At 39.2% G+C, this 22,059-nt stretch overlaps 1 protein-coding gene across 1 annotated transcript in view; it reads right to left on the reverse strand.

Annotated features, from left to right (window-relative positions):
* Positions 1-22,059, reverse strand: part of nckap1 (NCK-associated protein 1) — a 201,914-nt gene that overhangs the window by 51,643 nt on the left and 128,212 nt on the right. The window contains exons 18-22 of the mRNA XM_060827346.1: positions 21,087-21,206; positions 8,593-8,732; positions 6,699-6,830; positions 4,639-4,857; positions 4,413-4,543 (exon numbers count right to left, since the gene is read on the reverse strand). Coding sequence (XP_060683329.1) covers positions 4,413-4,543; positions 4,639-4,857; positions 6,699-6,830; positions 8,593-8,732; positions 21,087-21,206 — 742 coding nt within the window. The remainder of the gene's footprint in view (positions 1-4,412; positions 4,544-4,638; positions 4,858-6,698; positions 6,831-8,592; positions 8,733-21,086; positions 21,207-22,059) is intronic.

Consider the following 22,059-nt stretch of genomic DNA (forward strand, 5'->3'; position numbering starts at 1 on the left):
GGCCCTGGACATCTAAGGTGTGCATTCACTAGTGTGGCAGAGGGAAAACAAGAGGCTAGAGTCAGAAAAATGGCAAGAGTGAATGAGAAGGGAGATTATCAAGCTGGAGCAAAGTGGCAGGGATTGAGGAAGCCATGAAAGAATTCAAATTAAAACTTAAAGCATTGGGATACCAGAACCAAAACAGGAAATCAAAGATGAGGTGATGAGTATGTGGAATTCCAGTGAGATACAAGTATTTTACGTAAGCTGAAGATTACAGATTGATACAGAGCAGAAGATGAACCAGGAAAGCAGTGGAATAAGTGATTGAGAGTGACAAAGGTTCTCTGATGAAGGTTGCAGTAGCAAGTGGACTAAGATATGAACTGAATCAGATAAGGATCCAAAAGTGAAACTAAGTAATCAGTAAACAGAATTCCGATTGATTCAGTCCATTTCAGAAGCTACAAACAAGAACATAATGAGTAATAGTGGAGTAGATAAAAGGAAATGGTGTTCCTTTAAGACTGGATTTTGACAATGCAGTGGTGGAGATGTTGATTGGGTGTCACCAACATGTACTTTGCAGCTGACTCATATCTAAAGCTGACATTACCATGTGGCTACATATAATCAACAAAGAGAAGAGGAGCAGGAGAAAAGATGCTTGGGAAAATTGAAATGATGATGCCATGGGTAAAGCATTTGAAGATAATTCCATGAAACTGAACAACAGAGGTCACAGGATGACAATTACCTTGTCAACTGTGACAGAGGAGAGATTGAGGAGCTCAAAAAGGAACATTACACCATAATCTCAGAAAACAAGAGTCTTTCATGCCTTCAATCTTTGGTTTATGTAGCAGTGGTCAAAACTGGACTGAAGCAAATTTTAATTATTTCCAAGAATGTGAGTATCACTAGCAAGGATCACATTTGTTGCCCATTCCGAGATGCATTTGAAAAGATGGTGGCAAGCTGTAGCTCTGTATTTTGGTACACTCACAATGTTGCTTGGAAAATAGCTGTAGGAGTCTGACCAAACAACTGTGAAAGAATGATAATCCAGTTCAAGGCCGGATGGAAGAGTGCTTGGAGGTGAACTTTCAACTGACTGGCTTCCCCAGTGAGTGGTCCACTTTCCTTCATGGTGGTAGGAGGCAGGGTTTAGAAGCTGCTGTCCAAGGCACTTCAGTGAATCCCTGCGATGAATCTTCTGGACGGTATACACTGCTGCCACTCTGCTTCAGTGGGAAAGTATTGAATGTAAATGTAAAAAATAGGAACTGAGAGAGACCATTCAACAAAATCATGGGTGATCGGTTTGTATTTCAACTTCTACATTCCCATCTACCCTGATAACTTCCGATTTCCTTGCCTGATAAGTAACTACTTACTGCTGCCTTAAATATAGTTGGTAAACCCACCTTCACCATTTTCTGAAGCCAAGTTCCAAAACTGCACAATACTCAGGAATAAAATTCTCATCTCATCTAAGGGGGGTCCCAATTTTAGAACCGTGATTCATATTTCAGGACTCACTTCCAAAAAGAAACATCCTTCCCATATCCACCTTATAAAATCAATCAGGATCTGATACAGCTCAATCAAGTCACCCCATATTCTTCTGAACTCCAATAGCAACAAGTTCAGCCTATTCTCATAAGACTATTGGAAATTTAATCTGGTTGATGGGGTGCCAATTATTTAGGCTGCTTTGCCCTGAATATGCCAAGTGGAAAAAAAATTCCATCTCACCCCCAACCTGTACCTTATTGATGGTAGATAGGCTTTGTAGGGTCAGCTCAGATTTTGGAGATGACAAGTCAAATATTACAGAAGAGACCATGGCTGGAAATGAATGTAAATTTGTCGAGGCAAAATAAGTGTTAAACTTTTGAGATGGGTGACAATAGCAGTTTTGAAAGTGACAAAATCTGAGAAAGAATCATTTACAATATCAGCTACAACTTGTGCAAAAGGAAGCTGCACCTAAGTTTATTAGAAATAGGAAAAGGCAAGATTAGCTGACAAAGAAAGAGAAAGGAGACAACTGACAGATTCAGGGATGAGGTAAGGCTCTTCAGGATACATCAGAGGTTCCTGAAAGAAGAGTCTCAAACGTAGAGGCAAATCCATGAGCACATAAACGACTATAGAGAGGAATTAAGTGATGATTGGCAGTAAAGAAACTGGAAGTTACCTTTGTTCTGGACGATGAGGGGAATGGGGGAGTGCACAACAGACAATGAATATTTTGAAGGAGAGTCAAGAAAAATAAAGTGCGACAGTAGGGAAGAGGTTAAAAAGTTATTTCAGATCTCATTCAAAGTTGAACAGCAGTTACTTTAAAACGTGCAAACAATGAAAACTTATTTTTGGACAAGTATCTTGTAGCACTAAATTACAGTTGAAATGAGACTTTAAAATCCACCCCAGTAATAACTGAAAAAAGTTGTAAAACATTTTTAAAATCATCCAAACGAAACTATGATTTTAAGGAACTGAACCGTTAAAACTTTAGTTTTGTATGTTAGCCAAAGGCTGATTTTATGGGATTTTTCTGTTTAATAATAATCTTTGCATACCAAAGAGCTATAACCACTTAACTTTATGACTCAGTTGAGACAGAAACATGCATTTAAAGGTTTTGCCCTGTTGATAATTCATCAGTAGTCAGTCACTTTGGTCGTATGTCAAAGATGGTGTGAAAATAATTCTGGTTATACTGTTATTTCATGAATGTTATTTCCCCCAAGTATAAACATGGTGTTGGTTATGCCTGCACTGATTGCATGCATTTTAATTCATGACTGGCAATGTAAATGTTGAGGAAACAGATACCATTTAAAAAAAACATCATCAGTACATGCCAGAGAACACTGGCAACCCTCAGCCATTCTGGAACAAAGTGTTTATGGACAAATCTTTTTCCAGTCAGTTGGATTATTTATTTAAGGGAGAGAATGCTTCATCCAATTGACTTGATTCCTACATTAAAATATTGTTTAGAAAAAAACACTTTCACTGCAGAATAAGCTGAAGCAATTAGAATGAGTTAGGTAGTTGAGATGCACTCTAAGGGATTATGAAGGAAGGGAAAACAAGTAGAATGAAGTTAGAGTTGACCTCAAGCAACAATATGGAGCTGTACAGATTCTACGCAGTCTAAATTACATACTGCTTTTGCACTAAATAGTTGCTTACAGAGGTGACTTTAGAGAGCTTGTATTTTCTTATTTCATGAGACAACTGATAAACAGATACATTTGGAATATTCTGGACCTCTTTACCCCAAACATCCTGTCCCAGTTCCACGTCCAGAGAAATTACTGAGTCCTCATAAGCCACAGAATTTGTAAATGAAGCAAAGACATTATGGGAGTTTTCTGGAACACACTATATATTTTTCCAAATAGCTTGTCTAAAAGCTCGATTGTTATTTCTGTGCAAATGGAAATTCAACTTTGAAATCTTTGCAATCAGATGCTTTCAAGGCAAAAGCATATCAAAGTCTTTTGCTCAGTTAAGAACAGGTTTAACAATCCTAAAAACAGAGACAAAGAATAAACTCAAACAAGTAGGACAGAGAATTCATTGTGCGCCTCAAAGGTAAAGCTATATTTTGTGCCCTTGTATTAAACTCAAGAACATACAATTCCCGTAGAAATCAAGTTTTGTTTTGTCTCTCATTTCAACAGCTGATCCATCTCACTGATATAAAAGTAATTCTGACTCCTGACTGTTATCTGACAGTCACTGATGGAAGTGTACTGGGTAGGCATTTAAAGGTAACATTTGGACAACTTTTTTTTTTAAGAAAGAGTACGCATCTTTGTCAAGTCTCTGGGATGTCTTGGAATGGAAAGAAGTTATTGGGAATTGCTGTGAGAAACAAGAGAAGAATCCTGGGTTTGTTGTTAAAACGTTTCTATTGCTCCATTTTTCTTAGTTCAAAATGTTTTGGAGACAGGGTGGCAAAAACAGCTGTTTGGGTAAAGCAATTGGGAAATCAAGGAACATTTAATGAAAACACCAGGACCTAACTGCAGTCAGCAACCTTGTAATTATTGGCAGTAAGCAGCAATGGAACCGTAGAGTGTAAAAGGTTAACAGTCAGGAGAAGCTGGAAATGGAGAGATCTGAAAGAGGAGACAAAGAGTTAAAACTTAAACTCCTTTATTGAAAACATTTGAAGTCACCAGTTGAAAATACATTATGGTACTTTCACAGAGGCTTCTTGGCAGTATCTGTCTGATTTCCGCTATTAATAGCTGGAGACAGGAAAACAGTGAGGCAAAGTAAGGTCACAGAGAAATGGAGGCATGTAGCGGGTTAAACAAAACCACTTTGGAAGAGGTATGGTAAGGTTAAGTGGTTTCTTCACAAAATGGAGAGATATTTGGAAGAAAGTGCTTCAACATATTTACCAGAAATGTCTGAATATTCCTCTGCATTAAATGTCAGTTCACTCTCCGTAGGCAGGTTCACAAATGCCTTCATGGCTGGAAAGTATGCAATGTGTCCATTGCTGACTTGTCGCAAAAGAGTTTCTAGATACCTGTGAAGGTGTACAGGTGGATTAGGTGGTTTTGAAACATGGAATATATCAATAAATGCTCTTTACACACATCATACACATATCTCAATACTTGCCAGTTGGTATATAAGCTAGTTATGGTAGGTTCACCATGACTATCTAAATGTTGTGTCTGCTGTAGAAGAACATTGTTAAAAACTCTGGTGATATCAATCTGCACGTAGTTTTCAATGGACTGAAGTACAGTCATGTAGGCTTTCACACTTGTGAGCAGCTCAGAAGGCTTGGCGATCTCTTGTGTTGCTTGATTGTACATAGTCATTCCCACAATTGATCTGAAATTAAAACGCAAGTGCAACCTTAAAAATAATAATTTATATCCAGAACTCAGATGCATTCTGCAACCAAAATAAGAACGATGATGTCTAAGTAAATGGCAACTGAACATTTTCACTACATTAGATATTTTAACAAATAATATCGCCACCAAATTAATCCTCTAAAACCATAATTTCAAAATGGATCCAGTACAATTTGCTAAGTAACTTTTTCATTTTACATTTTTCCACTCCTCTTGAACAAAATCTCTGTGATACATTTGGTGAGCCTATCAATGAGAAACTACTGAGTTCAAACAAACTATGGACATGCCTGACAATTAAATTAAGGACCATTAGCAAATGTATTAATGCAATAAATGTAATGTGAGAGAAATATTTCAGATGGAACTGTTCTTGAACTCAAGTGGGAATAATATATCCAATACAAGTCAAACTGATCCAGCAAAAACAATGAATGGTTTTTTAAAAATCGTAATAAGCCAAAAACCCGAACATTTGGCAGTCCATAAATTGTGTTAAGTTATTTTCGTTGACTGTAGCATCTTTAAATTCAGACAACATATTAAATTTCAGTTGAGTTTTTTTATGTTTTATGTATTAACCAAATTAATACAAATCTATAATAAAATTGAAGACTGAATGGATACTGAAGCAGCTGTATATTCCTTTTTAATATAATTGCAAATAAGATAGGTGGGAAAAGAAAAAATGTTTTAATCTTTAAAAATCATGTTAATATTCTTCCTTCTCTCAAGGCATTTTATTTTTGTTTGAGACATTTCTATACAGGACAGCTCAAGCAAACGATTGCCATGCTTGTCATCACTGTTAGCAAACTAGATTAGGAAAGGGAACAATGTGCCAGGCTCCATTCTTCCTGCCTTGAAGTTGCAGCAGAAATTCCTTAGATTAAAGAGAAAAAAAAGCAAATGGTGAGGTCTCGTCAGTACTCCTCTTCCAAATCTGAAGCCACTTAAATAACCTTTGCTCATTTGCTGATACTACCCAACTTCACACAGATATAAAATAAAATTAGGAATTCTATGTAAAGGCCAGGTGAAGCCGTACAGTGTGGAAACAGGCCACTCAGCCCAACAAGTCCACACTGCCTCATCAGAGCATCTCACTCGTCCCCCTATCCTCTCCCTGTGACCCTGCATTTCCTACAGCTAATCCACCTAATTTACACATCCCTGAACACTAAGGGCAATTTAGTATGACCAATCCACCTAGCCTGTACATCTTTGGATTCTGGGAGCAAACCTGAGCACCTGGAGGAAATCCATGCAGATTTGGGGACTAAGTGCAAACTCCAAACAAACAGTTGCCAGAGGGTGGAATTGAACCCGGTCTTTGGTGCTGTGAGGCAGCAGTGTTGACCACTGAGCCACCGTGCTTGCCCATGGTTATATGGCTTGACCTTTATTGACTAAATTGGCAGAGCAATTTCAAAAAAGATCAAATGGTCCCTTTAAAAGTCAATACACCTTGCGTTACTTCTTTCCCAAAACCAGGCTCCAAATATTCTATATTTTGAATAATGCTGTTAAAAACAACTAGGACTCAACTCTGATTCTATGCCTTTCCTGTAAGGGAAGGAACATCTGAGATCATGTACACAAAATCAAGGAACCAGTGAAGATGGTGAAACTGGTGTTTTCCATTTCACGTAGACTCATTCTTCACCATCTTGCCGTCAGTTTTATGAGCTGAATAGTTGCTAATTTCATATTTTTTCAATGACAAATTTAATATTGGCCTTATAATTTAGTGATCCTAGAATACCACATACATATGCTGCATTTTTCTTTTACAAAATTGGGTAAACATCTTACTTAGTAAAGCGTATTTCCAAATGTGAAGTCAAATACTCGCGTGGTGTAAAAGTGTGCTCCCAGACGACTAAATTAGGAACATAATTGATGGAGAAACAAAGCTCAGAGAGAGCAGTGTGAAGCTTGTCCAAACTGAAAAACAAAAAAAAATAAAAGATTTGGCTAATGCTTTCAACAAAAAATCCATAATTAGAAAAGTTATTTAAAAAATTGTTTCAACATTTCTCAAATGCCTCAAAACAATTCTTGAGTAATTGCATTAAAACATGATCGTTATGTAAACAAACTCATGTATGTAAAGCTAGAGTAACAGATTACTAATTAAATTGTCAGACTGCGTATCAAACAATTAACTTGATTTTAACCAATTAAGTATTCCTACGTTGAGAGTCACTATCTTCAGTTCCTACTACATATTGACCTGCTGCCACTTTTCTCTTTCAGTCGTTCACTCACACCAGACATTTAGTTCCAAAAGATAAGCTTTTATCAACATAACTGATCTGCCATAAAGGATGTCTATTCTCACCAAACCAGACTGCCTCAATTCTAGAACTGCTGAACTTTCGTTCGTGCCTTCCTTGTCCAACGTGATTCCCCTTTGCTCACATTACCCCAAAACTTTGGTGTGCATTCCTCTAATTCTGGTTGCTTATGTACTCCCAATTTTAATTGCTTCATTGTCAGTGGCTGTGTTTTCAACTGCCAAGGCTCTTCCAAATTCACTATCAAGACTTCTCTTTTCTCTTTTAAGATGATCCGTAAAACCAATTACTTTGCATAAGTCTTCATTGTGGAAGACACCAGCAGCATACCAGAACTTGAACAGTCGGGGGCAGAGGTGAGTTTAGGGGTCATCAACACAGAGAAGATGCTGAGGAAGCTGAAAGGTCTGAAGGTGCATAAACCATCTAACCCAAATGGATCACACCCCAGAGTCTTAATGAGATGTCTGAGGAGTTTGTGGCAGCATTGGTGATAATCTTTCAGTAATCACTAGAGTCAGGGAGAGTCCTGCAGGACTGGACAATGGTTAATGTAAAACCCCACTTAAGAGGAAGAGGCAGAAGATGGGATTTTATCGGCTGGTTAGCATGCCCTCAGTCATTGGTAAGTTTACAGAGTTCATTATTAAGGATGAGATTGCAGAGTACTTGGAACTGCATAAGATAGGGCAGAGTCCAGCACGGCCTGGTTAAGGGGCCAACATACCTGATAAATCTGTCAGAATGTTTTGAGGAGGTAATGACTAAGCAAGATGGTGTTATGGGCAAGGTACTAGCTCTACGGGCAGGTAGAGGATTGGCTGACAGGCAAAAGGCAGACAGGAAGGATTAAGTATTTTTTTCAGGCTGACAGCTGGTGACTGGTGGTGTTCTACAGGGGTCAGCTTTGGGACAACAACTATTCATGTAATACATTAGAAATCTGGATGAAGAAACTGAGAGCATTGCTGTTAAGGTTGCAGATGACGCGAAGACAGGTAGAGTGGACAGGTAGTGTTGAGAAGCCGGGAGGCTGCAGAAGGACCTGGACTGGCTAGCAGAGTTAGCAAAGTAGTGCAGATGGAAGACAATGTAGGAAAATGTGAGGTTATATACTTTGAAATGAAGACTATTTTCCAAATGGGGAAAGGTTTTGGTAATCTGAAGCACAAAAGGACTTAAGCATAGTCATAAAGTAGCTATCTACAATGGATATAAATGCAGTTTAACTTAACTAATAGTCTCAGGATATCACTGAAACAAGTAGAAAACTGTTTAATACAAGAAATCAAACTTCAGTGTTTTTTTTTCCACAATTTCTGACTTTCAAACACTTCTATTTAAACAATTAATCTGGAAAATATTGACTAAAGAAAATGACAAAAAAGTGACACTTGAAGATTCCTCACTTGGTAACCAGTAGCCTGTTCTTTCTCATACTCTCCACTCCCGGTTTCTCCCTTTCAGGTTCCCCTTTCTTTCCAGTCTGTTTTTTGGACTTTTTATTCACTGCTTGACTGATAGTCTTGGCACAATGTTTTGGCAATAACTGCAGAACAGAAAAAAACAAGCAAATGGAATCTTTAAAACAGCTTAAGAGATAAACATGCCAAAGCTAACACAATTGATATATGATTGAGGTGGGACTTCACATCAAGTGTACTGATTTTCTGAAACTCGGGTCCTGAACTTAATGAAAGCTAATTTTGATGGTACAGGACATGCACTGGCTAGGATAAGCTGGCCAAGGTTACTTAAGAGGTTGACAGTAGATAGACAATGATAGACAGTTAAAAGATTATATGGATGAATTTCAACAATTGTACAGCCCTATCTGGTGTAAGCATAAAACAGGGAAGGTGGCTCAACCATGGCTAACAAGCGAAATCAGGGATAGTGTTAAAAGTCATAACAGAAGGCATATAAATTTTTCAGAAAAAGCAGCAAACCGGAGGGCTGGGAGAAAATTGAAATTCAGCAGAGGACAAAGGGTTTAATTCAGATGGCAAAAATACAAATGAAAGCAAGTTTGCATGAAAAGTAAAAACTGACAGCAAAAGACTCTATAGATATGTGAACACAAAAAGACTGGTGAAGGCAGCTATAGGTCATAGAGACATACAGTTAGAATCAGGTGAATTCGTAACGAACAAAGATATGGCGGACTAGTTGAACAACTACTTCGGATCTGTCTTCATTAAGCAGGACACAAATAACATTCAGGAAATGCTAAAAGACAGAGCATCAAACATGAAGGAGGAACTGAAGAAAATCCTTATTAGTCAGTAAATGGTCTTGGGGAAATTGATGGGATTAAAACACTAAGTCCTCAGGATCTGTTGTTGCGCATCCCAGAGAACTTAAGGAATTGTCCCTAGAAATAATGGATGCATTAATCAAATTCCAGCATTCTGTAATCTCTTGAAGAGTTCCAATGGACTGGAGAGTACTCAAAGTTTGCGAGAAGATTTGTAGCTCAGGTGCTCGTTGTTGTGGTTCTGTTCGCCGAGCTGGGAATTTGTGTTGCAGACGTTTCGTCCCCTGTCTAGGTGACATCCTCAGTGCTTGGGAGCCTCCTGTGAAGCACTTCTGTGATCTTTCACCAGCTCGGCGAACAGAACCACAACAACTGGTGAGTACCTCATGTAACTCCACTCTTTAAAAAAGGAGGGAGAGAAAATCGGAAATTATTGGAAGGTTAGCTTGATATGAGTGGTGGGGAAAATGGGGGAGTCAATTATTAAAGATGTAATTACTGAGAATTTAGAAAGCAGTGACAGAATCATCCTAGTTGCATGGATTCACTAAAGGAAAATCATGCTTGATAAATCTTCTGCAATTTTTGAGGATGTGACCAGTGTAATGTACACGGGTGCATTAGTAGATGTTGTGTCTCTAGACTTTCAAAAGGCTTCTGACAAGGTTCCACACAAGAAATTAGGAAAGAAAATTAAAGCTCATGGTATCGGAAGTAATGCATTGACAGGAACAGAGAACTGGTTGGCAGATTGGAAGCAGAGAGTTGGAATAAATGGGTTATTTTCAGAGTAGCAGCAGTAACAAGTGGGGTGTTGCAGTACTCAGTGTTGGGACCTCAGATGTTCACAGTATACTTTAATGATTTGGACGAAGAAATTGAATGCATATCTTCAAATTTGCAAATGACACTAAGTTGGGTGCAGCGCGTGAAATGAGAAGAATGCTAAGAGGTTGCAGGGTTACTTGGACAGACTGGCCGAGTAGGCAAATACAATATAATGTAGATAAATGTGAGCTTATCCATTTCGGTTGCAAAAACAGGTAGGCAGATTATTATCTGAATAGTACCGGTTTAAGAAAAGGTAACATGCAACAAGACCTGGGTGTCACGGTGGAACAGTCACTGAAGACTATCAAGAATGTGTAGCAGGCAGTGAGGAATGCTGGTCTTCATTGCGAGAGGATTGGAGTATCAGAGTAAGGATGCCTTGCAGCAGTTATACAGACCCTTTTTGAGGCCACATCTTGAATAGTGTGCAGAGTTTTGGTCTCCTAGTCTGAGGAAGGACATTGTTGCTATTGAGGGAGCCCAATGAAGGTTTACCAGACTGATTCCTGGGATGGCAGGACTAACAAGAGTCAAGACTGGATTTAGTCAGTCAATCTTATACTTATACTCGTTGGATTCTAGATTAGTGGTGCTGGAAGAGCACAGCAGTTCAGGCAGCATCCAAAGCGCAGCGAAATCGACGTTTCGGGCAAAAGCCCTTCATCAGGAATGTCGTTGGAATTTGGAAGATTGAGTGGGGATCTCTTAGAAGCATATAAAATCCTGATGGGACTGAACAGACTAGATGAGGGAAGAATGTTCCCCATGTTGGGGAAGTCCAGAACTAGGGGTCATAGTCTAAGAATAATGGGTAAGCCATTCAAGATGGCGAAGAGATGACGAAGAATTTTTTCACTGAGTTATGGACCTGTGGGAGAGAATTTCACAGGAAGCTGTTGGGGCCAGTTCATTAGATCTATTTAAGAGGGAGCTGGACATGGCTCTTGTGGATCAAGGGGTATAAAGACAAAGCAGGAATGGGATATTGAAATTACATGATCAACCATGATCATATGGAATGGTGGTTCCCCCTATGAAGGGCAGAATGGCATATACCTACAATTATTTTCTACGTTTTGATGTCTCATATTTTCCAAAAAAGGTTAATTGAATTATTAGTCAAAAATTTTTATTGTGTTGAATCAAATATATGTAAAACATTCAATTCTTTGTTGGACAATTACGAAAAAGCTGCTAAATAATTTCAAGCAGCAAAACCTTAGATCTATTTTTCAAGAGACAATTCCATTTTTTTTCTCTTGACAAACAACTGACAAGTTTGTGTTTTCCATGTTAATTATAAATGCCAAGCAAGTGACAGTTTTCAACATTTTCCTAAAAACGAAATTTCTTTTGGATGCTCTAATGTTGTAATCCAAATTATTGCCCACATATCATGGATAACCAACTTTCTAGATTAACAGTAACTGTATAGCATATGTACTCTTGTCCTTTACTGATATTATATTTAAATTAGATTTTGAATTTTTCTTTCCAGGAAGAGTGTGGTGGCTAAAATAGAGAACCCAAAAAATAATTTATACTCTCCATCAGAAATATTAATTCTGCACCAGATATACCTTACCACATATCTGAACAGTTTATCGATAGATATTGGGGTTTTTAGCCAATGGAAGCTTGGGAGAGTAAGAATAATGTAAGAAAATCAGAAGTGCTTTTATTATTTTTGCAACAAGGAACAAAACAGTTTTTTTAAAAATTACCTTGAAAATGCATAGACAAAAGGAACAGGTCTCTACTTTTTTTCTTTTACTGATTAATTGTCGAAAGTTCTTATGGTTAAGCTTTTTGTTATTTTGTGTATTGCCCGAATGTGCAAATTTCATGTTATGAAAAAAGCAGTCCTAAAAGATATTTCCTTTACATTTTATATCGGTGCTGAGACATGCAGACTCTTAAATATCCTAATAAAACCAAACTACTCGTATATTGTACAAATATACATGTATCAATAAGCATTCATAATTTTCTCCATACCATTTTCAGTTGTTCCAAATGGTTTCCCTTTCCTTCATCCATAGCATGTACAGCTCATCAGTCTTATTTTGGCAGACAGCATGAGACTTAATCAATTCTTGCCCAGCACAACTCTCAGCATTGGTAGCATATTGGCATGGATAGAGAATTCACTCATGAGCATGAAATAGAGAGTGTGGGATAAGGAGTTCTTTTTTAGATTGGTGACCTCTGACAGTGGGGTTCCTTGGGAATCAGTACTGGACTGCCACTGTTTACTATATGAATGACTTGGAGGAAGGAAGTGAATATATAGTGGCCAAATTTACTGACAACACAAATAGGTGGGAAGGTAAAATGTGAGAGGGATACAAACAGCTTGAAAAATATTTATAGGTTAAGTGGGAAAAATGATGGCAAACAGAGTATAATGTGGAAAAGTAAAAAGTCGCTCATTTTGGAAGAGAGGACAAAAGAACTGCGTTGTTTAAATGAAGAAAAGCTGCTGAAACCTGCAACACAAAGGGGCTTGGGGATATTTGTGCATGAAATCTAGCACACAGATGCAACAGGTTATAGGGAAAGCTAATGGAATGTTGGTCCTTATTTCAAGGGCACTGGAGTACAAGAGTAGGGAAGTCTTACTGCAACCTTACAAAGGTGCTGGTAAGACTATGGCTAAAATACTCAAGAGCAGTTTTGGTCCCTTTATTGAAGAAAATATATAGTTTTATTCAAGACAGTTCAGAGAAGGTTCACTCAGATGATCCCTGGTTGGAGGGATCATCTTTGAGACAAGATTAAACAGGTTGGGACTCTACTCATCGAAGTTTCGAAGAATGAGAGAATATCTCATTGAAATATATAGGATTCTTAAGGAGCTTGACAGGGTAAATGCTGTGAGCATGTTTCCCCTCATGGGAGAGTCTCGGACTACAGCATAGTTTCAGAATAAAGGAGTGCCAATTTGAGACCAAGACTAGGAGGAATTTCTTCTTTCAGAGGGTTGTGAGTCTTCCTAACTCCTTGCCACAGACAACTGAAGGGGCAGAGTTCCCGTGTATATTATTTATGGCTGAGACAGATTCTTGATCAATAGGGGAATTAAGGGTTATGGAGAAAGGGCAGGAAAGTGGACATGAGGAATATCAGTTCAGCCATGACACTATTGAATGATGCAACAGGTTCGAAGATCAGTACGCCAACCATACCAGAAGAGCAGAAGAGAGTAGACGATGAGGAAGGCAGAGAGGAGACAGGTGCAAGAGACACCAGGGGAAGTACCTGTCAGGAACAAGTTGAATCTTTTGGAAACAGTAGAGACAGATGACACTGCTAGTCCGCGAGGTGGCCAGGTCTGTCAATCAAAAGTTGGCGTGGAGGCAGAGCAGAAGAGTCGGTCATCGCACAGAGCCATCTTAATAGGGGACTCCATAGTACAGGAACTGACTGGGGTTTTTGTGGCAGCAGGCGGGACTTAAGGATGGTGTGTTGCCTTCCTGGTGCCAGGGTTAAAGACATCACAGACAGAGTGCAGGAAATCCTCAAGGACGAGGGCGAAGAGCCAGAGGTGGTGGTACATGTCAGCACAAATGATGTCGGGAAGAAGAAGAAGAACATACTACAGCGGGACTTCGGAGAACTATGAAGGCGGCTGAAAAGCAGGACGTCCAGGGTGGTTATCTCCAGTTTGCTTCTAGTTCCTCGGGCTGGTGAGGCCAGAAACAGGGAGATAATGGACTTGAACATGTGGCTGGGGAACTGGTGCAGGAAGCAAGGATTTAAACTCTTGGATCACTGGGGTATATTTTGCAGTAAGCATAAATTATATTAGGGAGACGGTTTGCACCTTAATCGGTTAGGGAGCTGCATTTTAGCAGGCAGGTTTACTACTGCAACACAGCTACATTTAAACGAAGTAGTGGGGGGGGGGGGGGGGGGGGGGAAAGAGGGGACAGACTGGATGTTTAAAAAGGAAATTGAAGGGAAAGTTAGAACAAGGGAAGTCAAGAAAGACAACGGTGTCAATGAGGCAGAAAGTTCAAAAAGGGATCATGCTGTAAGGTTGAGTGAAATAGGAGTTGATGGGAAGGGTGGAGGCAGTAACAAATTAAAAATACTATATATGAATGCACGAAGCATTAGAAATAAGATGGGTGAACTTGAGGCTCTTTTGGAAATTGGCAGATACGATATTGTGGGGATAACTGAGACGTGGCTTCAAGTAGACAGGGCCTGGGAAATGAACATTCAAGGCTACACGTGCTATCGAAAGGACAGACTGACGGGCAGAGGGGGTGGGGTGGCCATACTGGTAAGGGATGATATTCAGTCCCTTGCATGGGAGGACCTAGAATCAGGGGATGTAGAGTCAGTGTGTATAGAGCTGAGAAATTCTAAGGGTAAAAAGACCCTCTTGGGAGTTATCCACAGGCCCCCAAACAATAGTCTGGATGTCGGATGGAAGTTGAATCAGGAGCTGAAATTGGCCTGTCGCAAAGATGTTACTAGAGTTGTTATGGGTGATTTCAATAGGCAGGTAGACTGGGAGAATCAGGATGGTATTAGACTTCAAGAAAGAGACTTTGTGGAGTGCCTCTGAGATGGATTCTTAGAACAGCTGGTACTGAAGCCTACCAGGGAGAAGGCAATTCTGGATCTGGTATTGTGCAACGAACCAAAATTGATCAGGGACCTCGAAGTGAAGGAGCCATTGGGAAGTAGTGACCATAATACAATAAGCTTCAATCTGCAATTTGAGAGGGAGGGGGTACAATCGGAAGTGACAATATTTCTGTTGAATAAAGGGAACTATGGAGCTATGAGGGAGGGGCTGACCAAAGTTCAATGCTGCAATACCTTAGCAGGTATGACAGTGGAGGAACAATGGTGGATATTTCTGTGTATAATGCAGAAGATGCAGGATCAGTTCATTCCAAAAAGGAAGAAAGATCCTAGGAGGAGGCATGGGATGCCGTGGCTGACATGGGAAGTAAAGAAAAATATAAAGTTAAAAGAGAAAAAGTATAACGTAGCAAAGGTAAGTGGGAAAACGGAGGACAGGGAAGCTTTTAAAGAACAACAGAAGATTACTAAGAAGGAAATACACAGAGAAAAGATGAGGTACGAAGGTAAACTGGCCAGAAATATAAAGGAGGATAGTAAAAGCTTTTTTTAGGTATGTGAAAGGCAAAAAAATGGTTAAGACTAAAATTGGGCCCTTGAAGACAGAAACAGGGGAATATATTACGGGGAACAAAGAAATGGCAAAAGAATTGAATTGTTACTTCAGATCTGTGTTCACTGGAAAGACACAAACAATCTCCCTGAGGTAATAGTGGCTGAAGGACCTGCACTTAAGGGAATTTATATTTGCCAGGAATTGGTGTTAGAGAGACTGTTCGGTCTGAAGGTTGACAGGTACCCGGGCCTGATGGTCTACATCCCAGGGTACTGAAGGAGGTGGCTCGAGAAATCGTGGCTGCATTGATGATTATTATCCAGATTTCGATAGATTCGGGATCAGTTCCTGCGGATTGGAGGGTGGCTAATGTTGTACCACTTTTTAAGTGGGAAAGAGAAAGCAGGAAATTATAGACCAGTTAGTCTAACCTCAGTGGTGGGAAAGATGCTGGAGTCTATCATAAAGGATGAAATTCCAACACATCTGGATAGTAGTAACAGGATAGGTCAGAGTCAGCATGGACTTATGAAGGGGAAATCATGCTTGACTAATCTTCTGGAATTTTTTGAGGATGTAACTCTGAAGATGGACGAGGGAGATCCAACAGATGTAGCGTACCTGGACTTGCAGAAAGCTTTTGATAAAGTCCCACATAGGAGGTTAGTGAGCAAAATTAGGGCACATGGAATTGGGGGCAAAGTGGATTGAAAGTTGGTTGGCTGACAGGAAACAAAAAGTAGTGATAAACACCTCCATTTCGGAATGGCAGGCAGGGGTATCGCAGGGATCAGTGCTGGGACCACAGCTTTTTACAGTATATACCAATGATATAGGATTATGGGATTAGTAATAACATTAGCAAATTTGCTGATGATACTAAGCTGGGTGGCAGGGTGAAATGTGAGGAGGATTTTAGGAGATTACAGGGTGACCTGGACAGGTTAGGCGATTGGACAGATGCATGGCAGATGCAGTTTAATGTGGATAAATGTATGGTTATCCACTTTGGTGGCAAGGACAGGAAAGCAGATTACTACCTCAATGGAATCAATTTAGGTACAGGGGCAGTACAAAGAGATCTTGGTGTTCTTGTGCACCAGTCAATGAAGGTAAGCATGCAGGTACAGCAGGTAGTGAAGAAGGCTAATAGCATGCTGGCCTGCATAACAAGAGGGATTGAGTATAGAAGCAAAGAGGTTCTTCTGCAGCTGTGCAGGACCCTGGAGTATTGTGTGCAGTACTGGTCTCCAAATTTGAGGAAAGACATTCTGGCTATTGAGGGAGTGCAGCATGGTTCACGAGGTCAATTACTGGAATGGCGGGACTACCTTACGCTGAAAGACTGGAGCAACTGGGCTTGTATACCCTTGAGTTTAGAAGACTGAGAGGGGATCTGATTGAGACATAAGATTATTATAGGATTGGTCACTCTGGAGGCAGGAAACATGTTTCCGCTGATGGGTGAGTGCCGAACCAGAGGACACAGCTTAAAAATACAGGGTAGACCATTTAGGACTGAGATGAGGAGAAACCTCTTCACCCAGAGCGTCGTGGCTGTGTGGAATGCTCTGCCCCAGAGGGCAGTGGAGGCCCAGTCTCTGGACTCATTTAAGAAAGAGTTGGATAGAGCTCTCAAGGATAGTGGAATCAAGGGTTATGGAGATAAGACAGGAACAGGATACTGATCAGCCATGATCATATTGAATGGTGGTACAGGCTCGAAGGGCAGAACGTCCTACTCCTGCACCTATTGTCAATCAGCCTACTCTTAATCCTATCTCTTATGGTCACCAACACAAAAAACTTATCAAACATCGAAAACTGCTACTCAATCACTGACTGGTAAAAATTAGGCTACTCCTATTTAAATATCCAAAACCAAGAAATTAGCCACAGGATTTTTTTTTGCCAACTGGAAAGTGTTAAATGTATTTTAAAAAACAATTATTCCATCAGAATGGTTTCACTTCAAGATAACAAGAAAAGAGGAAGAACCGGCATTTATGCAATTTTAGCAACTTTAGGACACTTCAAAACTTAAAAGCCAATGATTTGCAGGAAATTTGCAGGCTTAAATGGCCTTTGTGTGTGTTGGTAAAAATAGAAGCTAATTTATGTATAGCAATGTTCCCCAATGGTCATGAGATAAATGTAGTTAATTTTTGGGCAATATATGGGCTAGGAAACACCCTGTACTTCACCAAAAAGGCAAAAACTCGCACAAGACCACACAAAAAAAGATTAACGTAGGTACATGTCAAACTAAGTGTGCAGGCAGCTGGCATGATGCTTTCATTCTGCAGCCACTTTCAGCTGTACTTCAACCACTATAGCAAATCGAAAGACAGCTATTCAGTGACAAAGAGTATTTTCTGATTACATGGCTGGTAACACTAATGCACAATCTATGTGTACAATACTGACATTTCTACAGGATATTTTCAATTCCACTAGATAGATGGAACCTCAGTTTAATGTCAAAAAAGCAGTATCTATTCCCATCTCAATACTGCAAAAAAAAATACCAACCAGACTTTGTACTCAAATCATGGTGTGGGGCTTGAATTCACCAAAAAAAATCACAGTCAGTAAACTACAAAGGGAGTATACTGCCCACTGAGTCTGCTGGCTCTCTTGAGGAGCAATTCAATTAATCCCACTTCCCAAACTGTTTATCAAAACCCAGGAATCTTCTTACTTTTCTTCAAAAATGCAATTCCCTTTTTTAAGGCTAGCATTGAACTTTATCTACCACTTCTTATCAGGCACTGCATTCCGAATTTTAACGACTTATTGCATAAGATTTTCATGTCACCTCTGATGGTCATGAAAATCACCTTAAATGTGTACCCCACATGCATTTGAAAAGTTTTTCTTCATTTACTCACAAAATATTCAAGACTTTAAACAACTTTCAAATTTCGCCCCTTAGCCATATTTTCTCAAATAAAGACGAATCAAGTTTCTCTAGTTTATCTATGTAACATTGCTCTGTAGCACTTCTCTCTGAAGCTGCACTAGTAAACATTTCCTGTTGTCTTTCTAAAGCCATCCCATCTTTTCAAAAGTGTGGTGCCCATTATTGGACACAATATACGATCAAAGGCGAAACCAGGCTCTTCACAAGACTTTGCCGGCATTTGTGCTCTCAGCCTCTATTTGCAAAACTTGCAAGGATTGCACATGTTTTATTAAAAGCCATTTACAAAAGTTTTTGCACAAGTAGCCCCAGCTTTCTCTCTTCTTGCATCCTCATAAATTGTACCATTTCAAACTTTTTAGAAAGGATGTACTTTTATGAATTAATTATTGCGCAGTTAATGGTATTATTAATGCTGCATGTAGTTCTTGCAAGTCCAAAGGGCATAAATCAGAGTCTGACTCTCACTAGTAAACCATCCATCATCAAAACTGACTGAGTCACTCCACATTTTCAAACCTCAGTGCCCTTGGCAAAAAATTGCCAATACATGAGGACTAGCTTGGAAACCAAAGTTAACTTTGTTCAGTTTTCCTGAATCATCTCAGTAAAGTCCACTCACATGATGACAATCTATTTGTTCAGCCGTATCTCTGTTTCTTGCCTGACCAGCTTGGCTTGCTTTGGAGTTTCCTTTATTTCATTGGATGCCCTTTCTAAAAAGTAATCTTAACCCAAACAATCACCTCCTCTTCCCATTCAGTACTGACCCAACTACCTTCTAGGTCCATTGTTCGGGCATGCTGTAAATTACAACTCCCCTTCCTTTCAAAACTGGTCTCATAGTCCTTCCTCAGAAAACCCATGCTAGACCTTTCTGCCTTTGCAAACTATCACCTCACTCCCGAAGTGTTTTCATCTTCAAAGCCACTGAACACATTGTTGCCTCACTTTTCAATAGTTTTTTATCTGAATCAGTTTTTCAGCCCTGCCACAGCACAAGCCTTAGAAATATCACAAAACACATCCACACACTGATATTTCACCGAAGCTCATTTATAACCTGATCCCTTCTGCTGCTGTCGAAATGGTCAATCATGATACACTTCTCTAATATCTCTAACTGCAGTTGAACTAAGCATCTATGCCAATGACTGGCACAATTTTTACTTTTCTGATTGTAGCATAATCATCGCTAATAATCCCACCAAATGACACATCATCCTAACCTCAAACCATTTCTTCATTATCAAAATCCTGGAACTTCCTTTTTCCCAACACTGTGGGCATACCCACAACATGGATTATGGAAATACAAGGAGGTGGCTCTCACACACTCTGAGGGGCACTTAGGAATGGGCAATAAATGCTGGCCCCACCAGTGAAATCCACAGTGAGTCAATAAAATGAAAAATAATATCCTACTTACACATTTATCTGTGGAACCATCCTTCACATTTAGTAGTTGTGCCTTGTTAACAATATCTGCAAACATAGTCTCAGCTTCGAATTACACACTGATGGCAGCTATGTGCTAAGCACCCTGCCTGATTGTTCAGCTTCAGACTGCAATATGCCATCTTTTTGGTGAGGTACAGGATTTCTTTCAGTTTACCATTAGTAAGACAAAAGTTCCCACATTCCCAAGTAATCTTGTCAAGTTTTAACCCCTTCATGATTACCATCTCAGACTGAACTAGACTGCTCACAACTTATTACTGAACTGCCAACTCCATAATCTTCACTTCCAAAAGGACTACTTATTTTTATTTATCAAGTACTGTCGGTCTTAACTCATCTACTCAAAAACACCATTTTCGTCATCTGCAGACTGAATTGTTTCAATATATTCTCAGTCTGTCGCCCAACCTTTACCTTTAATTAACATTCGGTCATCATATTCTCTATCATATCCTGATCAAAGATCATCTGTAATCTTCAAGATCTACAACTTAAAAAACAATCATGCTTGCGCTTCTTTCACCTGTAACCTCTGCCAGCCCGAAAGTCTCCATCCCACCTGTGAGATGCTTACTTTCTTTTCCTTCCTTGGCAAGTGATACCTCCAGTCACCTAGGCTTCATGCATTGGAAATCCTTTTTCTCTTGCCAGTTTTCTGTCTTCAAAGAAAGGCCTTAAAATCTACTTGTTGACCAATTATTTGAGTGATCCTCCATCTCATTTCACCCATCCCTTTTTCTCTGGAATGTCAGCAAATGTTTTTCAATGTTAAAGGGGCTTTAGATTTACAAGTTATGCTCCCCATCAAAACACAGGAAGATATTTGAGTAAGTTATGATCTTGATATGTAAAGATATTGAAAATTCAAGACACATTCAGGATGGAAATGACTGGTTCACTGAGAATGTAGTTTCACAGCCAAACACTCAAATCCCAAGAATACTAGAAAGCAATTGTTAATTAACAACTTTCCTCTTTCACAGTTGTGCCACTATTGGGTTCAAAATAATCAAGGTGGAAATTGGATCACGTGACAGGTTCAGCTAGTTTCAAGCTACATAAAAGGTAAATAGTTTATTCCTTCTCATAAGATTACTTCAATATTCCAATAATTTCTCTAAGCTACAAAGGGATAAGAAGACAAGTAATTAACATTTTAGAAAATAACTATGACAAAAAACAGGTGTTTTGCAAGGTCTGATATAGAATTTCATAACCCAGTTTAAACAATGTGCTTTTATCCAAACCATATTTAAAAAAGCTGGAATCTTACCTGGTCACTAAGAGTGCACTGTTCTGTACATATGTCTGTGATGAGATTGCGGGCTTGCTTTGCCATTTCATCAAGGAACATGTTGCACAGGGACAGACTGCGATCTCCAATGTGATGCCTCTATAGTAATTCAGAAATTGACAAAACTGTAAATGCACATTGGAATACAAACAAATATACTGTATGAACTTCAGTTGGGATATTATAAATAGAAGTTAATGATTACAACTTCAAACTTTAAATAATAGGACATACCTGCATACTAAGTCAAACATAGTTTAGACCAGGCAAAACCAGCCACTTACTACAAATAAAATGCTCATATCAGATTAGATTGAGGAACTGCACTTCTGCAACCTCTCTTTTTAACACTAATCTAAAGTGAAACCTCTATACCTCATATCCATTCCACTCTCCCTTGGAAAGGAAAATTAAGCCCTTGTAAGGCCTGATGAGATATGATTAAGTGGGGTTATACATGTGGAACAACGTATCATCCGAGTGGTGAATACCAAATCAGCTAATACAAAATTTACCTAATTTAGGAGGGAAAACTAGACAACAATGCTTAGTAAACACATGGATTATTTCATGTGGCAGTCTTAAAAATAATAAAATGCAACTTAATATTAGTGACATGCTAAAAGTGTTTATGGAATGACCTTTCAACTGCTGGTTCTGCTTTTCTTTCAGCGAGATAGTAACAAATGTAGAATGCGTTAAGTTATGTACCACTTGTCATTGAACATCTGCAGTGCCAACAAAACACTGAAATCTCTACATAATGTATTACTGAAATGCAAATTGCTGCCTAGATTTCTTGAAATTTAACTTGACAAACTTTCAATGCCATTCCTGTATTAAGTGGCAATCTTTCAGGTCATTAACCCATCTCCCATGGTGGTAATCCTGAAAGGTTTGAAGCATGCCTGTGATATGTACTTGCTAAGATGAAGTACTCAAACAAAAAAAC

This window comes from Hemiscyllium ocellatum, chromosome 7 (assembly GCF_020745735.1).
Source record: "Hemiscyllium ocellatum isolate sHemOce1 chromosome 7, sHemOce1.pat.X.cur, whole genome shotgun sequence".
Lineage (NCBI taxonomy): Eukaryota > Metazoa > Chordata > Chondrichthyes > Orectolobiformes > Hemiscylliidae > Hemiscyllium > Hemiscyllium ocellatum.